This window comes from Myotis myotis, unplaced genomic scaffold (assembly GCF_014108235.1).
Source record: "Myotis myotis isolate mMyoMyo1 unplaced genomic scaffold, mMyoMyo1.p scaffold_m19_p_9, whole genome shotgun sequence".
Lineage (NCBI taxonomy): Eukaryota > Metazoa > Chordata > Mammalia > Chiroptera > Vespertilionidae > Myotis > Myotis myotis.
Window position 1 is genome coordinate 37,156,293 of NW_023416401.1, and position 21,183 is coordinate 37,177,475.

The window sequence follows — 21,183 nt, forward strand, 5'->3', positions numbered from 1 at the left end:
TTTAATGTTAACATTTTATTAACTCTGGGTGCATAATATAACTGGTACTTATATCTAAAAATAACAAACCAACAAATTTTCATAATTTCCGGTTGTACACACTTTAAGTTAATGAACTAGATTTATAAAAGCTACAAAATATTTTACAAGTATGGGAAGATGTGGTCATGAGACTTCATTGTAAGAATGGGTATAGGATATGTAAGAGATTTTTCAAACCTCAAAGGACATTTCGAAATTTACAATGTTAATAAAGTTCTTGCTTAGATAATCAACATTTTTATCTTCATTCATCAGGAGATTTAATTAGAGCAGCTTTCTTCTTATACTTTTCTCCAATCTCTCTAATATTTTCCAAGAGATCTTCAGACACATGCTCTTCATACTCTCTATCAACTTTAGCAATCTGCTCCTCAAGGTGTTTCTAGTGGAAACAATTAGCAATTGTTAATGTAAAAACATTAATTTCATTTAAAGTGTTTAATTGTCAAATTTACAGACAAGAGTATACCATTTGTAAGAGAAGAAATACTCTTGTACCCAGTATGCACGCTCCTTTGTGTCCTTTCCTGATCATATCACCTTCTCTTTTCTCCTGAGACAACTATTCTCCTGAATGTTTTTCCTTACTACACACACACACACACACACACACACACACACACGTATGTGTCTTTAAACAATATAGTTAGTGGTACCTGGTTTCAACCTTCATATTTATTGAATGATATTAAATGTAATATCACTTATTTTTTCATCCAGTATTTTAAGGCATGGTAGGCTGAAGAGTAGCCTCTCCTAAGATGTCCGTGTCCTGCCCTAGCCAGTTTGGCTCACTGGATAGAGCGTCGGCCTGGGGACTGAAGGGTCCCAGGTTCGATTCTGGTTGAGGGCATGTACCTTGGTTGCGGGCACATCCCCAGTGGGGGTTTGCAGGAGGCAGCTGATCGATGCTTCTCTCTCACTGATGTTTCTAACTCTCTATCCCTCTCCCTTCCTCTCTGTAAAAAAATCAATGAAATATATTAAAAAAAAAAAAAAAGATGTCTGTGTTCTAATCCCCAGAACCTGTGAATACGTTATCTTACACGGCAAGGGAAACTTTGCAGATATAAGTTAAGGATCTCAAGAAAATATTATTCTGCATTATCCTGGTAGACCACAAGGGTCCTTTTAAGAGGGGATGAGCAGTGTAACAGTCAGGGATAGAAGAGAAGTTAGAGAGGATAGAAGATGCTGTGCTATTGGCTTTGAAGCTGGAGGGAGAGGCGACAAGCCAATGAGTGTAGGTGGCCCCTCAAGGACTGCAGCACAGAGGCCCCCTTTTAGACTTCTGACCACCAGAAATATAAGAAAATAAACTTGTGTTGCTTTAAGCCAATTTAAAAATTGGTGATAATTTGTTATGGCACTAATAGAAAACTAATACTCCAGGTTATTTTGGTATTTTACTATTTGTTATTTTACTTGGCACTCTGTAGTTGGTAGCTACATCACTATATTTCTGCCTCTATTTCCATTCAGACATTTTATAGTCTACCAGTCACTGGATTTAGGACCTAACCTAATCTTGTATGACTGCAATTTATCTAACTATATACACAAAACTTTATTTCCAAATAAAGTCACATTATGATATTTCAGATAGACATGTATTTTGGAGGCATACTGTTTAACCCAGTACAGTACCTCTAGCAAAGTAGAAATTTAATTAAATACTTAAGAGTGAAAATGCATAGTTTTATTAGGGGTTACAAAACTGTTCGCTAAAACTGTTACATCAATTTGTAACTCCAGCAATGTAAATAAGAACTCCCATTTCTCCAATTCTTGCTGGCATTTAGTATTAGCAAATAAATTTTTTGCCAATTTTTTGAGGGTGGGAAATGGTATATCTTTCACGTTTGCTAGCCACATTAGGTCTTTGTGAAATTCCCATTCAAATCTTTTGCCCACTTTTCATATCTAGTTTTCAGAGGATACACATACACACACACACACACACACACACACACACATATATGTTAACCCTTTATCAGTTGTTTTATTTTTTATTTATTTTTTTCCTGGTTTTATTTATTTTTTTAATTTATTGCTTAAAGTATTACAAAGGGTATTACATATGTGTCCATTTTATCCCCCCGCCCTAGACAGTCCCCTAGCCTCCCCTATCCCCCAGTGTCTTATGTCCATTGGTTATGCTTATATGCATGCATACAAGTCCTTTAGTTGATCTCTTACCCCCCTACCTCCTGCCCCCCAACCCTCCCTGGCCTTCCCGCTGCAGTTTGACAATCTGTTTGAGGCAGCTCTGCCACTGTATCTATTATTGTTCAAAAGTTTATAATGGTCTCTATTATCCATGAATGAGTGAGATCATGTGGTATTTTTCCTTCATTGACTGGCTTATTAAACTTAGCATAATGCTCTCCAGTTCCATCCATGATGTTGCAAATGATAAGAGTTCCTTCCTTTTTAGAGCAGCATAGTATTCCATCGTGTAGATGTACCACAGTTTTCTAATCCATTCATCTACTCCTTTATTAGTTGTTTTAAAAAATATCTTCTACCATTTTTGTGGCTTGTTTTCCTACTCTCTATGTCTTTTGATATAGAGATCTTAATTTTATAAAACTGAATTTACTTGAATAACTCACTTTACCCTGACTATACAATACTAACTCCCTCATATATCAATTTTCTGTCTATTCTCATATATTTTTTTCTGGACTCTCAACCAGAGAGATTGGTTTGTATGTATCAATACTAAAGTGTGTGAGTTATTATAGCTTTATAATAATTTTTGGAACATCAAAACAGACAAAAGAAAAAAAAGATTTTGTGTCCTCTCAGGGAGGTTAGGAATCTAAAGGAGTTAGCAACCTTTTCCTGTCAAGGGCCAAGTAATAACTATTTTAGGCTTTGCGGGCCTAAAATACACCAGATGGTCTTTGTTGTACCTGCTGAGCCCGGATGTTGTAGTAAGAAAGCTGCCATAAATAGTATGGAAGTGAATGAAGTGGCTGTGTTACAATAAAACTTTATTCAGATCCAAATCTTGTTTTCTTTCTAGTACAATTTCATTATTCAAAATTTCTCCACATTAAGTTTCAGTGATAATTGGTTGACTTTCTATGCTCCTTCTACACTGTACTGGCTAATTGTGAATTTCGCATAGTGCAAAATAAGTGCTCAGTAAATGTTTGTTGAATTTGGTCTGATGTTCTTGAATATTAAAATATACAAAAAGTAATTAAAAAGTAATAGTAATTTATCATCAGAGTTTCAAATCTAATTTTATATTAACTGATTAAAAGTTTAATAGTTGTGGTTAGCTTTCCCATAAATCCGTAGTGATAAATCACTACTGGATTAACACCACTAAGGTCAGACGAATAGTTATCTGTAATAGACAGAGGTACAAAGGATGCTGACAAATACTTAGTTCAACTCTCTCATTTTACAGATGAAGTAAAGACCAAAAGTAGTCAAATGATACATATATCAGTAAGCACTTTCTTAATCTACTCCAATATCTATATATTATGAATGAATATTTCTTATGAACCTAGAATAAAACACCATCATCCTTGGGAAAATAAGAAAGTAGTCACTCAAATAATTTTCTGGTCTGTGGTTGAAAAAGGATTCATTAAAGGTTATAGAGCCACTAAGTGGCTGAATTAGAAGTAGGTAGAAACCAGGTTTTCTGATGTAGTGTCCAGGATGCTTTCCTTAGTTTTTACTAGTAAGCAGTGAAGAGCACTGGCAAGCAAGAAAGCAGCAGTTCAATGTCTTCCGGGAGAGATGAAAGGAAGTAGGATATCATGTACTCCGCTTACAATAGATGAAGCCTATTAGTGTGATATGAGTCTTCTTTCCTTAAACCATTCACAATTGGAAGTATGTCACCTAATCAATTACCCAGGAATTTTGGAGTTCAGCAATTTATCTTAGCTTTTAAATTCTGTACAGCAGGTTGGAAGAATCATTTTATTGTAAAATTTTCAAGCTGTGTGAAAGGTGAGGATAAGGTAAACTTCATGTTTCAGAAATATTTTATACTGTGTTTAATAAAATTAATAGCAAGAAAAAATATTTGTCATAACATGCTCTGTCATCTGAATGAAATCTTAAGTATACTAAAATGTCTTCAGTATGTACAACAAGGTTTGGCAGCAAATTCTATACTGTTGATGTAATAATATCATTGTTTGCTGTTTATGTGAACAAAACAGATTACTTTATGAGAGGCACAAGTGTCCCCTTACCACATCGCTAGGTAGGATTCTTCTGATAAGTTTATACTAGATCATATTTTCCATAGAAATAAAATATATCATTTAATTTCTGTAGAAATAAGACAGAAATATATCAGTTTTAAAAAGCTTTTTTAGAATGTAGAAAAGACCTTCACACACTTACCTCCACAGAGCCTACATGTGTGGCAACCATCTCTAAAAGACACTGCAAGTTATTTCCCACTTTTCGTCTTTCTTCAGTTGTGGTCTGTACAACCAGTTGGTATCTGTAGAATAAAAACTCTTATTTGAGTTGTGTAGGGAAAAAACTTAATATATCAGTTCTAGTTAGTTCACTTCTCCTTTTCAGATTCAATAAAACCAGGCTGTGATTGGGATATCTGCTGCTTGTTCGCATATAATTTATAGAGAGCCAGCTTCCAATCATTAAAACAGAAATAAAAACGTTTTCAAAGACCCTTTATAAACAACAAAGCAAAACAGCAACAAAACCTCATTCTTTGATATACAAAGCTTGGGAGCAAATGGTCTTACCTAAATCTCCAAAAGATTGTAAACTTAATTTTTGATATAATATTTTCCTATGATTATCATGCATAATAGTATTATAGTAAAAAATCCTCTTTACAAATGCTTTCAGGGGCAAGACACTAAATACACTTGAATAGGAGAGGGGGGGGAGTCTTGTTTTTAGGCATTCAAATTCAAACTTGAAACAAAACCTACAAGCCAAAAAAAACCTTCAAGTAAGTTTCCTATTCCTAGGCTACACATAAGAAAATGAAGAATTGATTTTCTTAAGGCTTGTACTTCCAACATTAAAATAAGATTTTAAGTTACTCAAAGGCCACTTTAGACTTAGAGAACCTGTGAATTAACTAGTTAGTAAATTGATTTTGTATAGTTTGCATGAGAGAATTATGTAAACAGAGGCAGAATATTTTTAAGGAAGAAATGTCACTATTTTAAGTTACAGTTATTATATAATATGTCTAAAATTTTCCTCTGTAAGTTTTAAAATTATAAGGAAAACCAGCCAGGAAAACTTAATGCATAATTTGAAAATGAAAAACTTCTAAGAAATGTACCATAGTGTCCAATCAGTTCTGCTATAATGCTTATTTGGAAATATGTTTCAACCTCATATATTAGATAGCAATTTGAGCATAATGCAAATTTTGCATTCTCTTATGTCAATTTCCTGCTTGAGAAACATTAGGTGAATGCAGAAAACTGCACTCAGCTGAATCCAGATGCAAAGGAATACATAAAACACAAAATACTTAAGCACACACCTAACAGGAGCACGAGCTCCTCCAGTTCATTACATATGTGATGAGCCACATGCATCCACATCTGGTAGTCACAACTTTCCATTTAATTTCAGATAATCCTCCTTCTACCTCTTCTCAATAATTCACAAGCTGCAACCCTTTGATTACCTATTTCCCCACACAAACTTCAGGTCTTTTAAAGGTAAAATACATTTATCGTAGTATTTATGCTTTTCTGAAATATTTAACATGGTTACAATTGCGCTAGCATTTTCATTAGGTTCCAGTTTTTTGTTTGTATCACTGACGGAGTTTTTGAGTATTAGGCCCCAATCACAATTTTCCTTTAAGTCCTGTGATTTTTATTGCATATTTTGCATAGTGTAGTGATTACAAAGGCAGACTGACTATATAAAGTATCAATAGTTCATATATAACTAATTTCTAGAAACTGTATCTTAAAAAATAAGAGCTCAGTGGAATTTATTAAAGCTTAGTGAACTTTTATTAAAATTTACTAACAAATAGCCTAAATTATTTGAATTGACTTAAAATTTTGTGTTGTTTTGAGGGATTAAAAGCCATTTCTTAATTAGATCTAAAAATGGAGGGGCAATAGCTATAATAGCAGTAGAATGTATTTGTCTGGTGAGAGTATCTTCATGTTGTAAGCTATTCTGCTTAAGTTCTAGTCACCATTCCCTCAACCCCCCAAATAGCTCTGCAATACAGATTAAAGCAAAGAAGCATAGATCTAGTTCTATGGAAATGTTAAATAATTAAACTGAAAATAAACATTATAAATCTTGGTAAAATGAACTTACTCCCGCTGAATAGAATCTAATTCATTCATAGTTTCACTGAGGCCCTCATTAACAGCACTCTCCAGCATGTGCTTGTGTTTCTCCAAGGACTCCAGCTCATTGGCACATTTGTTGTCCTCTTCCTCAGCTTCCTATCAGGATAAAGTCATGGTTTTATATTACATATATATATATATTTTTGATAGTCACATTCTATATACTTCAGGTGGATTTAAAAAAATGTATGCAAAGCATTTGAAAAAATCAGGTTGCATCATCATTTGTATTCCCAGGCTGCTTATTGCTTTACATGTAAGAGATATTAAAATGTTCCTCTGAGAACCTTATACTGTAAACATAAATGTTACCTTCTCAAGAGGCCTGCATAAAATTCATTCCGCAGTATTTTCAAGTCTGTATCATAGGAAATTTTATGATATTCTAATTTAAATTTTTTTCCATGCGCATTAAAGATGCTTTATTATACGTAAAATGTGGATAATTTTCATGCTGCCATTATTTCACATATGTATTAATTATGTATAGGCAAAGTAGCCAAAATTCCTAAGTTCTTAGGTTTCTCAAGATGAAATATACTAAAGAAGTCTTTCACTTAAGTGCTTTAATGAAAATAACTCAAGTGCTGTCATAGAGGACATATGAAAAAACAAAAATGATTACCAAATGCCTCATTTCATATGAAGATCCTATTATTGTGGTGTATTTTCTAAAAATGTCACATTGCTTCAAAAATGTGTAAACCCTAAATACACTACAGGTAAACAAAAAAGTTTTTAATTCCTAATACTTTGTCAATGTAACTAAGTGAAAAACATTGGTGTGGTTAAAATTTTCACATAAATTGTATAAGTGGTTATGAGTATTTCCTTAAGTAAAATGCTGGCCAGAAGGTGGGTGAGAGGTGGTAGGAAATGAATCTTATTATTTTACTCACATTTTAGATTTCACATAAATGATCTTTGGAATTTGGCCAGGATTGTCAGTTTGGAATGACATTTTATATGAAATGACATATACAAAAGGTCTTATTGGGGTTTAAGCTTTAAGAGTATGTTTTGGTCTTTCAAGGATACTAAATCACATATGCAAGTATAAAAAATTAGTGAAAGAGTAAACATATTCTATGGTGAAATAGCCCAAGACCAGAAAAAAGTCATTTAAAAGAATAAAATAAATAACTCCTTATAATAAACTTTGGAAGAGATGAAAAACTAATACACAAGTTATAAGATACAGCTTAAATATTTCAGTTTGTTGTTAGAACAGGTGCCCCAACAATCGCTCATGACATAGCTTTGCCTAACCTATACAAACTGCGGCAAAGTTCTTACCTTCACTTTTTGTTGGTAAAGATCATCCAGCTTTTGAATTTCTTCTTTCAGAGTTCTTACACTTCTTCTGCTTTCCATTATCATTGTATTTAACTTGGAGAAGAAAATATTGGGTGAGAAATCGTAACTATACATCAAAACAATTTTAATAATAAGTTATAGGACTTTTGTCCTAACAATTAACTAAACCATGCTATTTCTTCTAGTCCTTTTGGACACTCACCTATGATTTGTCTTAAGAAGCTATTTATTGTAGAATTGTATACCTGAAACTTGTATAATTTTATTAACCAATGTCATGCCAATAAATTCAATAAAAAAAAGAATTTATTCCCCAAAGGGGAGTTAATTTCAAGAAAACTTATAAATAATGTTTAAATGCAGAGAGTAGTATAGGAGGGCATTAACTAGAAATCAAAGGTGTGGCTTAATTCTTAGTAAAATAGGATTCTATTATCTGTTTTTCTACTAGTAGCTGTGATAATGCTTTTAAGCTCTAATATATATTATATATCATATCCTATATTCTTATATTAATTTATTAATAGTAAATATAAATTGCCTTTGCTATCTAGTTTTTTTTAAAGACTATCTATTTTAGTTATCTAATTTTCCATTAATGTTCACTTTTTGGGATATTAAAGAAAACTATTCATATGGATTTTACCAATAACTTGCTGATTGGTTATAGTCAATGCATTCTTCCAAAGAGTAATAAAGTAAGAAAATTTAATCTTGTACTTTAAGATCTGTTAAAACTAAAACCCAGGAAAATATTTCCCACAGGAAACAGAAAATAGTAAAATGTATAAACTGACATCTTTCTTTAAAAGGATGATTCCATATGTACATAAAATTAAAAAAATTATTTATATATAGAGAAAAATTCAGTGAAGTTATTGTTATTTAGCAAAAGATAGAATGGTAAAATGATTACACTTGCTAAAAACACTTGCACATACTTCTCATTCAATCATCAAAAGTCCCTTGTAAGGGACATTCCTTTCTTATTTTACAAGTGAGAGGAGTGGGCTGGAAAGAAGCTATTTACTCACGATCATGCAATGAGCATATGCCCAGAACTCAGACACAGACATTCTAACTCCAAGGACTTTCTCTATATCTCCTGCCTTGTCAATTATTTTAAAGCCTAGAGTTACTGAAGCTATAAACTTTGCTTCCAGCCTAAATATATTTCCAAAGTAATCAGTAAGTTAAGCTAGTTGTTTCAATAAATTCACCTGCAATAAGACCAATGGACACCCAAATAACCTGAACTTCCACTGGGCACTCATGGATGGTCAAAATTATGTTTACTTATCTCTGAGGAGCTTCTATTTTCCATGTCAGCTTACTAAAGTTTCATCAATTAATTAAACATTTCCTCACTTGATTATGAAAATACACATTCTTTCATTCAATAAAGAACTCTAAAGTTACTTATAAGAAGTTAGAGCCACTAATAGACTGGAATTCCATCACTACTTGACTCCAATCAACCAAGATACTTGGAGATCTTCCCTTCTTCAAGACAGTTTCAAATACAGAACACCCATTTTCCTCATGAAGACAACTAAGATTCCAGCTCTTCTCTGGATTCTATGCCTTCATATTTCTTCATGGACTACATTCATATCCATCGAATCACCTTTGCTCTTAATTTTTAAAAACTTTACCCTTGAACTCCCTTATCTTTAAAACAAAACCTTCTCCCCCATAAAACACCACAAAATAAAACAAAAACTTTCCCATATTTTTCTAACTACCGTTTCATCTCCTTCCCTTAGACACATTTATAATAGTCTAACTTCTAGTAGTCCACAAAGAGCAACCTATTCATACTAAAGTATCTTTCGAATATCTTTCATCATTTAAGCTTCAATCCACAGTAAAATGCTTTCTGGCTCCTCTGCTTTTGAAAATGTCACTAGTATATCTTAATTGTTAAAGCCAAAGAGCAACTTACAGACTTTATCTTATTTGACATCGGAGTAACACCTGATTAGTCCCTTCTGCAATCCCCTTACTTGGGTTTTAAGACCATGTAAACTCCTGGTTTCCTCTTTAAGTTTTGGGAGGTCCTTCTAATTCTTTCTCTTTGTTACAATTGACAAATTTCTCTTTGTCTGATATATTTTGGGTGTAGATGTTCTCCCAAGATTCCCATCTTGGCTGTATTCTCATTTGCTCATTTGGGAGAGCTTTCTCTCAATCTCACAACTGGGAGATCTCCTGGCTTTAATTAACTGCATACTAAGAAATACCTACCTATATCTATATATCTCCAAACTCCAACTGCCTATTGGACATTCTCCACTTTGGTCTCCCAGAGACCTGAAACTCAGCATATCCCAGCCTGAAATTCTCTCTTCCATAGCCTTCTCTTGTATTCTTTATCAAGGTTCTAGAACATCACCAATGACAAAGATTCTCTCCTTGACAAAACTATGCTCTTCTGAACTCCCAACTAGGCTGAATTTTGGGCTTCATGTTTGTCTCTTAATTAAGTGCTCAATTTTAACAAGAATTTTAACCAGAATCCTTCCATCCTCAATATCTGATCAGGTTTCTTTCTCATCCTCCATGCCGCTCCCCCTTCCCGTGTGATGTTCTTGCCTTCAGTAAGAACTCTGTTAGGTTGGTTTAGCCAGAATCCCCCTTAACCCTGAGTTTGCTCAGTAATTTTCTAACAACTGAACTCCACCCTGCTCCTTGGCTATAAATTCTCACTTTTCTTTGTTATATTTGGAGTTGAGTCCAATCTCTCTTGCCTACTACAAAACCCCATTGTAATAGTCTCCCTTGAATACAGTCTGCCTTGTGGTCTTTAACAAGAGTCATGAATACTTTTTCTTTAATACCATATACTAAAGCTAGACATATGAACATTTTTAATTTCTCTCTTTCTTAAACTTTACATACAAATGGACCACTAAATTATGTTGTTTCAACCTTTAAATCTTTTTTCTTCATCTTTACTGCAGTGGCCTTAGTTTGATTTACCACTTATCATTCAAGTTATTGTGAAGTCTCTTAATTGTGTGTCTTTATCCTTCGAAAGGGCAATACTGTGAGCTTACTAAAACACACAGGTGTTATTCCCTGACTGAAAAAATTTCAATGGTCCCCACTGCCTACTACAGAATAAACATTCAGCCAACAAGCAACTAAACCCCTCATAATTATATAATTATTACTCCAGGCTTCTCCCTTATTCTATTTATTATACTAATAGTATTTCATTAACATGCTATGCTCTTTGGTCTCTGGACCTTCAGTGGTGTGTGTGTGTGTACTAGTATCCTTCTGTGTAATCCACTGGCCAATTCCTACTTGTTACTCACAACTCAGCTCAGCTACCACTTCCTTCAGAAAGAACCTAGTGATTATTTTAGATAGGTGTATTATTTAGATAGGTGTATTTACACTACAAAAATGTTATAAGAAAAATAAGTGTTTTCCAGCCCTCCTTTCTACTTGAAATAGAGTTAAAAAGGGTAGATAATGTATCACCAACATCAATTACAACAATACCAGATACACAGCAGGCTTTCAAAAATATATCTGCTTCGCCCTAACCGGTTTGGCTCAGTGGATAGAGTGTCAGCCTGCAGATGGAAGGGTCCCAGGTTTGATTCCCGGTCAGGGCACATGCCTGGGTTGCGGGCTTAATCCCCCATTGGGGCGGGGGGTGGGGGGGTGAGATGCAGGAGGCAGCTGATCATCGATTCTCTCTCATCATTGAAGTTTCTCTCTCTCCCTCCCTTTCCCTCCCTTTCTGAAATCAATAAAAATATATTAAAAAAAAAATCAAAGGGAAATTTACTCAGTTACATATATCCCTTTCTTATATCAATGATATATGAAATCTAGGATGCTTAAATTACTTCAAATGTTTCTAAGTCAAGGGTATTCCCCTCTCATTTATCCTATTTTAAAATTCATTCCTTAGCAATTAGAAACCACAAATTACATGTAATTTTAAGTTTAAAAAAAATCATATTTTTTGCTTTTAATGATTATGTTTTGTTACTTACTTGTTCTAAAGTATCATCTAACCCCATTTTTTTATTTAGAGCTTTATTACTTTCTTCTTCAGTTTGGTTCAAGAGTTCCTTGAGTGGTACCTATAAAATGTAAAAGAATGGGGGTTACATATGACATATGTAATTACAAAGTTTCTCTTATGAGGCATCTACACAATGTGATAAGGAGGAACCACTTTTGGAGAAAAAAAGTGAATCTGTGATATCCTGAATCTAAATGAACACACTGTCAATAAGAATATAAAATTAATTTTTTTTTTTTTTTTTATTGATTTTTTACAGAGAGGAAGGGAGAGAGATAGAGAGTTAGAAACATCGATCAGCTGCCTCCTGCACATCTCCCACTGGGGATGTGCCCGCAACCCAGGTACATGCCCTTGACCGGAATCGAACCTGGGACCTTTCAGTCCGCAGGCCGACGCTCTATCCACTGAGCCAAACCGGTTTCGGCAAGAATATAAAATTAATTTTTAATATAATTTGCTTTTGGTTTTGAATACATGCAAAATTCTAGATTTGCTTATCTATTCTGGAAATCCACTGTTATTAAACATTTTACAAATATACTCAGTTTAATACAGTCTTAGAAACAATTTGTATGTTTTATGCTATATTCTCCAGAGGTATCATTTTCTTTTAATCCTTGTTAATTGTTTAGCCTTACAATTATCTGCTTGTATTTCATTTCTTTACTTTTTTGCTATTCATTGTGACCCTACTGTAATGGCAAAGACTAGAACAGGGACTGGCTCAGTAAGCCACACAAACAGAGGACTCTGAGGCTGCAAAAGAAACAAGGAACAACTCAATATACTACTGTAGAAAGATCATTGGGGTATGTTGTTCTGTGAAGAAAGCAAGGTGAGTGTACAGAATAGGTAAATGTTTACAAGTTTATTTAAATAAGGATATAACTCAGGAACAACCAGATAGGAGAGCTACAGAGTAAGGTATTTGGGAAGGGGCATGCTCTCTGGGCTTTGCCACTCTCTCTGCATCTCCACATATTCACAAACCCAGAAGCTCTTACCTGCTTGTATTTCTTATGTGTTTTTTTTTTCCTGCTATTTTACTGATTTATTTCAACATAGCACTTCATTGCTTCCTATTATTATTTGTTGATGTAAAACTTACACATTAAAATGGTTAAACTAAAATAATTAAGTTAAAATAAATTTAATATAAAATTAACTTTTAAAGTATACAATCCAGAGGCATTTAGTAATTCACAATGTTGTATCACCATCACCTCTAGTTCCAAAGCATTTTCATCACTCCAAAAGAAAATCCTGTACATTACTATGTTTCAGTAGGCCTTTTGAAGTTATTGGTGAGTTTTAATTTGAGCTGCTCTGTTTTGAAAGATGTAATGTCCTCTTTAACTTTTCTCCAAATACTACTTAAAACAGTTGGAAAGGTACCTTCTTGATGGTATTTCTATTTTTATTATTCTATTTCTATTGAAAACTACGAAAAAATAAAAAATGTTTCCTTCTTTTCTGAGCATATGTATTCTTTTTGCAATGGATAATCTCTTCTGATTTGACTCAGTAATTATTTTCTTACACTAGTCAAGTTAAACTACTCAAAGCAGCAGTGAGTACATTCTATCTGCCTGGCTGCCTGCCTACCTGCCTGCCTATGTGCTCATCTAGCAACTGTTTGAGAAACAATTCAGTAGAAGACTAAATGTTTACTGGGTGCACCTTTTGAAATTGAAAATGAGTGTGGCTTTATTTAATAAAAATCTATCTACCAATAAACTGTAATCTCTGAGAAATTAGAAACTGTATCTTTCTGGGTATTTCATTTCTAGCACTTAGCTAATATGGAACACTTGTACTAAATAACTTACTGAAGGAATGAATAATTCTCAAAGGGAAAATGCATAACTTTAGAATTGAAATTCTTTATTTAAAAATTAAGTATTTAAAAATTTACATTTTTTGGGGGGAGCACTAGAGTACTGAAATTTGTGAATAATCGAGAAATTGCAATAGAGCAATTAAAAATTTTCTTCCCCAAATTACATCCTTGGATATATTTAACAAATTAGGTGCAGATTTGCAGATTTCTCATTGTTGACTGCTGAAGTCACTTAATGCTTCATGTTTTCAAGTGTCTCCTGTATATGAAACTCTTCTCCACAGACAACCCCCATAAACCTTTTAAGATTCATTCCAAGTTCACCAGCTCTGTGGATGCTTTTTCTCTCAATTCTGGGAAGAACTGGTCTTGTTACCATACCTTGTAAAGACTTCTAATAAAGCACAATTTTTTACTAGATAAATAGATAAAATAGGTAGACAGGATGAAAAGGCATTATAGCTTTAAGAGTAAAGTACAATAGCGAAAATTTCCACTACCAAGAAGATAAAAATTTTCAGTGCTTTATTTTTAGTCTGGAATTATAGACATGCTGAAGTTTAAACTTTTACTTATAGACATATGAACCAGATAGCAATCATGTATCTGAAAATCTTTGAAATACTTCTGATTACTTACATAAACTTGAGCTCTGTATTTGACAAGGCAGTTGGCACCAGCTTCAGGATAAAACTTAATTTCAAAGTCATAACCTTTGGAATTCTCAGCACCCTTAGGAATAAGTTTTAATTTTCTAGCCAACTTGTGATACTCTGCTAATTGTGTTTCAATCTATAAGAAGAGAAAAAAAAAATGTTAAAAAAAATCAAATAGCCCCATTCTAAATGGTTTTCAATTGGCATTTCTGTAATTTTACACAAAATTATATTGTCTATTTTTTTTAGTATTTTAGTAATGTAGTATTCTTAGTTGTAAAAGTGGCAATTTTAAAATACAAAAAATAAAAATATTTTATTCACACTAAATTTGTAGGATAATTATAAGACTATAATTAGTAAGCAATATACTACTGCTCTTCCATTTATCTGACAAATAGTTTGAAATAAGAGTCCAGCCACATTGAGATATTTTTTTTTTAAATGTATTTTTATTGATCTTTTACAGAGAGGAAGGGAGAGGGATAGAGAGCTAGAAACATCGATGAGAGAGAAACATCGACCAGCTGCCTCCTGCACACCTCCTACTGGGGATATGCCTGCAACCAAGGTACATGCCCTTGACCGGAATCGAACCTGGGACCCCTGAGTCCGCAGGCTGTCGCTCTATCCACTGAGCCAAACCGGTTTTGGCCACATTGAGATATTAATGAAAATTCCCCTTCCCTCCCATATAGAACCAATAAATAGAGCAAACATTAAGGAAAAATATGGGAGAGAAACCAAGATGGCGGCATAGGTAAACACCGGAGATTGCTGTCACGCACAACCACTTCAAAAATACAACTAAAAGACGGAACAGACATCATACAGAACCACAGGAAGGCTGGCTGAGTGGAAATTCTACAACTAGAAGTAAAGAGAAAAGCATACCGAGACTCAGAGGAGGTGCGGTGTGGAAGTAAAATACTAAGGTACAGGGGCGCACACAGAGCGGGCTGGCGGCTGAGGGCGCAGTTGTCTTTTTCAATCGGGAGGGAGTCTCAGACTCTGAGCTCCAGTTCTGGGAGAGTCTTTGGGGACCCAGACTCATACAGGAGAAGCGGGACTGTCTGGAATTGGTCGGAACTCGAGGGCAGCTTTCTCTCGGAGGTGCTTGCAATGATTACCGGGACACTGAGAAGCAGAGCCTCTGAGGGCAGGACTGAGAGCAGCCATAACTGCTCACTCCGCCCTGTTGATCCCGTGGGACCCGCCCCACCCCGCCCAAGACCTGCATGGAGGCTTTTGCTGGGTAGCCTCAGGCAAAGGCTAGATTAGCACCTCCCTAGAGAACCAGGAGCGAGTGTGTCCAGTGGTCAGAGTGGGACCATCCAGTTTGCAGCTCCTCACACCTTTAAAGGACACACTCAGGGGGCAGACCCAGTGAGCACCAAAGCCCCACTGAAGCAAGTCTTGCCCCAGAGGGGTGTCTTCAGCACAGAAGTTCTCTCACTGCAGACACAGCTGATTCTCACAGCCAATTGGCCTGGAGGTCATTCCCTCCCAGTGTTAACTACAACAATCAAGGCTTAACTACAGCAAGACTGTGCACAAAGACCACAAGGGGGTGCACCAAGAGTGTCCTCCTCAGGTAATTGGGGAGGCTGAACCACTGGGCCCTGGAGGACACTTAGCAGAGAAAACCACTTTATCAACACAGGGAAGATTAAAAATGTGGAGACAAAGAAACAGGACACAAATGACAGAAATGGAGGAAAGCAAACTACTGGATACAGAATTCAAAACCACACTTTTAAGGTTTTTCAAGAACTTTCTAGAAGACGCCGATAAATTTAGTAAGACCCTTGAAAAGACTGGTGAGACCGCTGATAAATGTAGTGAGATCCTCAAGAAATCTAGTCAGACCCTCGATGTTATGATAAAGGACCAACTGGAAATTAAGCATACACTGACTGAAATAAAGAATACTATACAGACTCCCAACAGCAGACCAGAGGAGCGCAAGAATTGAAATACGAAGAAGCAAAAAACACCCAATCGGAAAAGCAAAATGAAAAAAGAATCCAAAAATACGAAGATAGTGTAAGGAGCCTCTGGGACAGCTTCAAGCATACCAACATCAGAATTATAGGGGTGCCAGAAGAAGAGAGAGAGCAAGATATTGAAAACCTATTTGAAGAAATAATGACAGAAAACTTCCCCTACCTGGTGAAAGAAATAGACTTCCAATTCCAGGAAGCACAGAGAACCCCAAACAAAAGGAATCCAAAGAGGACCACACCAAGACACATCATAATTAAAATGCCAAGAGCAAAAGACAAAGAGAAAATCTTAAAGGCAGCAAGAGAAAGAAACTCTACCCTGTCACACACAGAGCAGGGCCCGTGGGGGGCGGTTGGGGCGCTGCCCTCTATCACCCACAGAGCAGGGCCGATCATGGGGTTGGGGCGCCGCCACTGTCACACTCAGGGCAGCGCCGATGGGGAGGTTATGGCTATACCCCGTCACACACAGAGCAGGGCCCGTGGGGGGAGAGGGGGTTGTGGCCCCGCCCCCTGTCACACACAGAGGCGCAGGGCAATCAGGGGGTTTGGGCGCTGCCCCCTGTCACGCTGATCCCGGTGCTGGGAGGCCTTGCAGCTCTGCTGATTCCGGTGCTGGGAGGCATATTACCCTTTTACTATATAGGATAGAGGCCTGGTGCACGGGTGGGGGCTGGCTGGTTTGCCCTGAAGGGTGTCCTGGATCAGGGTGGGGGTCCCCACTGGGGTGCCTGGCCAGTCTGGGTGAGGGGCTGAGGGCTGTTTTCAGGCTGGCGGGTGACTGAAGCTCTCAACCGCTCCTTTTTTTTTTTTTATTCTGGGCCAGCTTTAGCTCTGAGGCTTGGCTCCAGCTCTGAAGCCTCGGCTGCTGAAAGCAGGTATCTGGTTTGTTTGGGTTCTATAATCGAAACACTGTTTCAATTCCAGCTCTGAGATCCCGGCTGGCTAAAAGCCGGTTTCTGGGGTTTTGTTAGCTTCTATATCTGTAATAATGTTTCAAACTGCAAGCTCAGAGGCCGGCAGCGGCAGGCGGGGAACGTTGGAGTCCTCCGTCACTGAAGCAAGCAAGCCTCATGTTTGCTTCAAGCTGCCTGGCTGCTGGCCGCCATCTTGGCTGGCAGTTAATTTGCATATCATCCTGATTAGCCAATGGGAAGGGTAGCGGAGGTATGGCTAATTACCATGTTTCTCTTTTATTAGATAGGATTCAGTTCTGAATTAGGATAGACCTTTACAAAGGCCCGCTCTGGTGAGCTACCACTCTGGAAATGCTATGACTTACCGCTTCTTTACCTCTGGCATATTTTAACTCCTCATTCCACAACTGCTGCTGTTCATCCTCCAATTCCTTGGTTAATTTATTAATGGTTTGCTGCAATTCATTTCTTTCATGATTTATTCTCTCAATATCTGCAACTGAGTACTTCTGGTTATCAACAATATTCTGTAGTCGAGTATTCTCCTGTTTCATTGTTTCACATTCTAGTTCTGCATAAAAAACACACAAATTTGTTAAATTCCTTCAATTTCTAGAAAGAAATTATGCCATTATTTAGTAGAGTTGATTAAGGTGTTTAAATTTTCAAGTTATGTACATGTATAATTTTCTCTTTTGGATAATTCTATTTGACCCCACCTTGTTAATAACATTCTTAATAAACAAAGTTTTATGTGAACCTTATTTCCGTATTTGTCATGCCATGTTTTTCAGAAAGTGCTACATAAAAAATATGACCCCATGTATAATGATTACAACTAAGAACTGTTACAGCTAAGAGGGACAGTCTGTTAATGTTCGATTCCTATGCAATTAACATTCCTATGAGATTCTCTGCAATAAGCTTGAAAACCCGTAAGTTCTTCATAAACAGAAATATTTTTATTAAAATAGATCAGTTTATTCTTATTTCATTGATATTTCAGTGGTTTCATCAGATATTAAGTAACCATAGTGATTAGGCTCTTGCTTTGTCTATTAGTATTTACCAAAATTTGTTATCTAGAATGATTATCTTGTACCAAGAAAATATGGGACATAGAAACAGCAAATGATTATGCAAGGAGGAAGAGAAGTTATAAAATTCAAACTATTTGGGGTTATATAGAATAGTGTTTTCTAACCTTCTGTGACTCATAGCTTGCAAAGAATATGAAAACATTTTTAAGCAGGCTGGAGTAAATGGATGAAGATGCTCATGACCAAAGGGGCCAAGAGAGATCATCCTGAGGGCTGAGAGGATCAAGATCATGGTTTTGTTATAATCTATTTGTAACACTGTTGCTGGGAAGCTCGGCACCTGAGCTCATAATAAATTAATGATTGGCTTAAGTAAAATTTTATACAGGAGTCTGCACACAAAAATCTGTAATGTACAGTATCTCTAGAGTTTAAATATGTCTCACTCACTTTTGGCCATGAATGGCTTTAAATAATCAAGAAAGTTAAAGTTTAAATAATCAAGAATAAAATCATCTTAGGTTAACAGCTGTCATAGTATTATATCAAACTAAATCACTCTGGAATTGCAAATGATTTAAGTACTTCTCTCTCACTTTGCAGTTATTGGGAAAAAAAAATTCCCATACCAAAAAGTAGGAAGTATGAAAATTATCTTGATTAAACACCCATAAAGAAGATAGAATATTAATATTATAAAGTATTGATTTAACTGCATGACAAACATTGCTATAATAAGAAATTAATGGGGTGGCCCCATTAATTTGACCTAAAAGGAAAATGAAAAAGAGAAAGAACTCATAGACACGGACAACAGTGTGTTGACTGTGGGAAGGAGTAGGGTGGAAGAGGTATGGAGGGATAAATGGTGATTAGGAGGAAAAAAAGTAGTCCATGGTTCCTTGTCGCTATAGAGAACAAACATTAGAGATCAAATGTAAACTATTCAAAGAGTTGGTTTCGAGCAAATCTAATACATACAATCTGAGTTACTTAGCCAATCACACCATTAATTATAACCCTTGACAGATGATCAATATTTCATAGGATAAAAATTATATCAAATATCCTAAAGACAATCTATATAACTCCTATGTGAGGCAGACACTGCCTGTAAAATACAAAAAGAATAAACTGAAGCAGGCAAAGACCTGGGAAAATAGTATAGTAGGTTCATATACTAGTAGTTTTTTATTTTGTAACTGTCATCCAATGGCCCTGTGATTTGTAGATAACTTCCTTTGCTCTGCTTCTGGCACTAGAGAAGTTTCGACAAATCATGTACTAGTACAATAACATTTTCAGTGTTTTATGATTAAGATCAATGTGTTTATGAAAACAATGTTAGGAACACACAGGCTATAAACAAACTTTCTTTAGTTGGGCTCCTGTTTCATAAGAATTATAGTACTTGCCTCTTTTCATTGTATTTTCAGTCAGCTTAAGCTGTTGAGTAGTTTAGGTGGTAGTGATGGAGGATAAGATAATCATAGCACACTGAGGCTAGCAGTGATTTAAGAATCTGGCTAATTAATTACAATGTGGAATACAATATACTAGTATTATTTATATGCAGGCAGCATATGCTCTTAGGTTAGGTCCCTCTTGGCTTCAAAAAGCCAGGTGCCTAAAAACATATTAGAAGGTATAGTAGGTTGAATAATGGCCACCCAAAGATATGAAGTCCTAATCCCTGGAGTTTGTAAACATTACCTTATTTGGAAAAGGGGATTTTGCAGATGCAATTTAGTATTTTGAGAAGAGATTACACTGGGTTATCTAGGTGGGCCCTAAATGCTATAAAAAATGTCCTTAAGGTCCTAAACGGTTTGACTCAGTGGATACAGCATTGGCCTGTGGACAGAAGGGTCCCGGGTTTGATTCCAGTCAGGGGCACATGCCGGGGTTGCAGCTCAATCCCCAGTGGGGGCGTGCAGGAGGCAGCCGATCAATGATTCTTTCTTCATTGATGTTTCTCTCTCTCCCTCTCCCTTCCTCTCTGAAATCAATAAAAATATATTTTTAAAAATGCCCTTAAGGATAGAAGCAAAGAAAAACTAAACAGATAAGAGGACAGACATATAGATCAAGTAATGTCAGAATGGAGGCAGAGATTGCAGTGACATGGCCACAAGGACAGGAATGCTGGAAAGGGCAAGGAATGGATTCCCCTCCACAGTCCTTGGAGTAAGCTGGTCCTGCCAGATTTCAAACTTCTAGCCTTTAGAACTGTGAGTGAATAACTTTCTGTTGTTTCTAGCCACTGAGTTTGTGGTAATTTGTTACAGCAGCCTCAGAAAACACTGAAAAATTGAAAGCCAGCCCTGGTCGATGTGACTCAGTGGTTAGAGCATCTGCCCATTGCGGGTTTGATTCCTGATCAAGGGCACGTACCTGAATTGCAGGTTTGATCCCCGGCCCCAACTGGGGCCGTGTGGGAGGCAACAAACCAATGTGTCTCTCTTACATCAATGTTTCTCTCTCTTCCTCTCCCTCCCCTTCCATTCTCTCTAAAAAAATCAATGGAAAAAATATCCTCAGGTAAGGATTAATAAACAAACAAACAAAAAACCCAACACAAACCAATAAACAAACAAAAAAACTTGGTAGCCTGCTTTAGCTATTTACCATTAAAGGAAAAAAGATAAGATGACAAAGATGTCTCTAGATATGATAAATCCCATGCAGGTCCCCATCCCAATATGAATGATGTCTTTTAGTATTAGTTGTGCTTACCTATTCTAGAAATATCTTCATCGAGACCATTCAATTTCTGGTCAAGAATGGCTGAATGAGACTCCAAATTGCTCATGTATGCCTGATATTTTTGAACATCTGCTTGTAAGGAAGCTTTCAGTTTTCTCAATGTTTCTAAACGATTCTTTAAAAGAACAGAACATTAAATTAGTTATTCTCATCAATAATAACTCCATACTTTCCTTGAAAGTAAAGAAATATTTC

The 21,183-nt window shown here is 36.0% G+C and overlaps 1 protein-coding gene across 3 annotated transcripts in view; it reads right to left on the bottom strand.

Annotated features, from left to right (window-relative positions):
- Window positions 1–21,183, bottom strand: part of NDC80 (NDC80 kinetochore complex component) — a 37,415-nt gene continuing 16,232 nt past the window's right edge. For 2 of the 3 annotated variants that reach the window (XM_036322795.1, XM_036322796.1), the window contains 8 exons: window positions 20,959–21,103; window positions 17,548–17,753; window positions 14,243–14,395; window positions 11,729–11,818; window positions 7,692–7,784; window positions 6,361–6,491; window positions 4,426–4,528; window positions 1–424 (listed from right to left, as the gene is read on the bottom strand). In XM_036322795.1, coding sequence (XP_036178688.1) covers window positions 287–424; window positions 4,426–4,528; window positions 6,361–6,491; window positions 7,692–7,784; window positions 11,729–11,818; window positions 14,243–14,395; window positions 17,548–17,753; window positions 20,959–21,103 — 1,059 coding nt within the window. In that variant the 3' untranslated portion in view covers window positions 1–286. The remainder of the gene's footprint in view (window positions 425–4,425; window positions 4,529–6,360; window positions 6,492–7,691; window positions 7,785–11,728; window positions 11,819–14,242; window positions 14,396–17,547; window positions 17,754–20,958; window positions 21,104–21,183) is intronic. The other variant, XM_036322794.1, reaches the window with a different exon arrangement.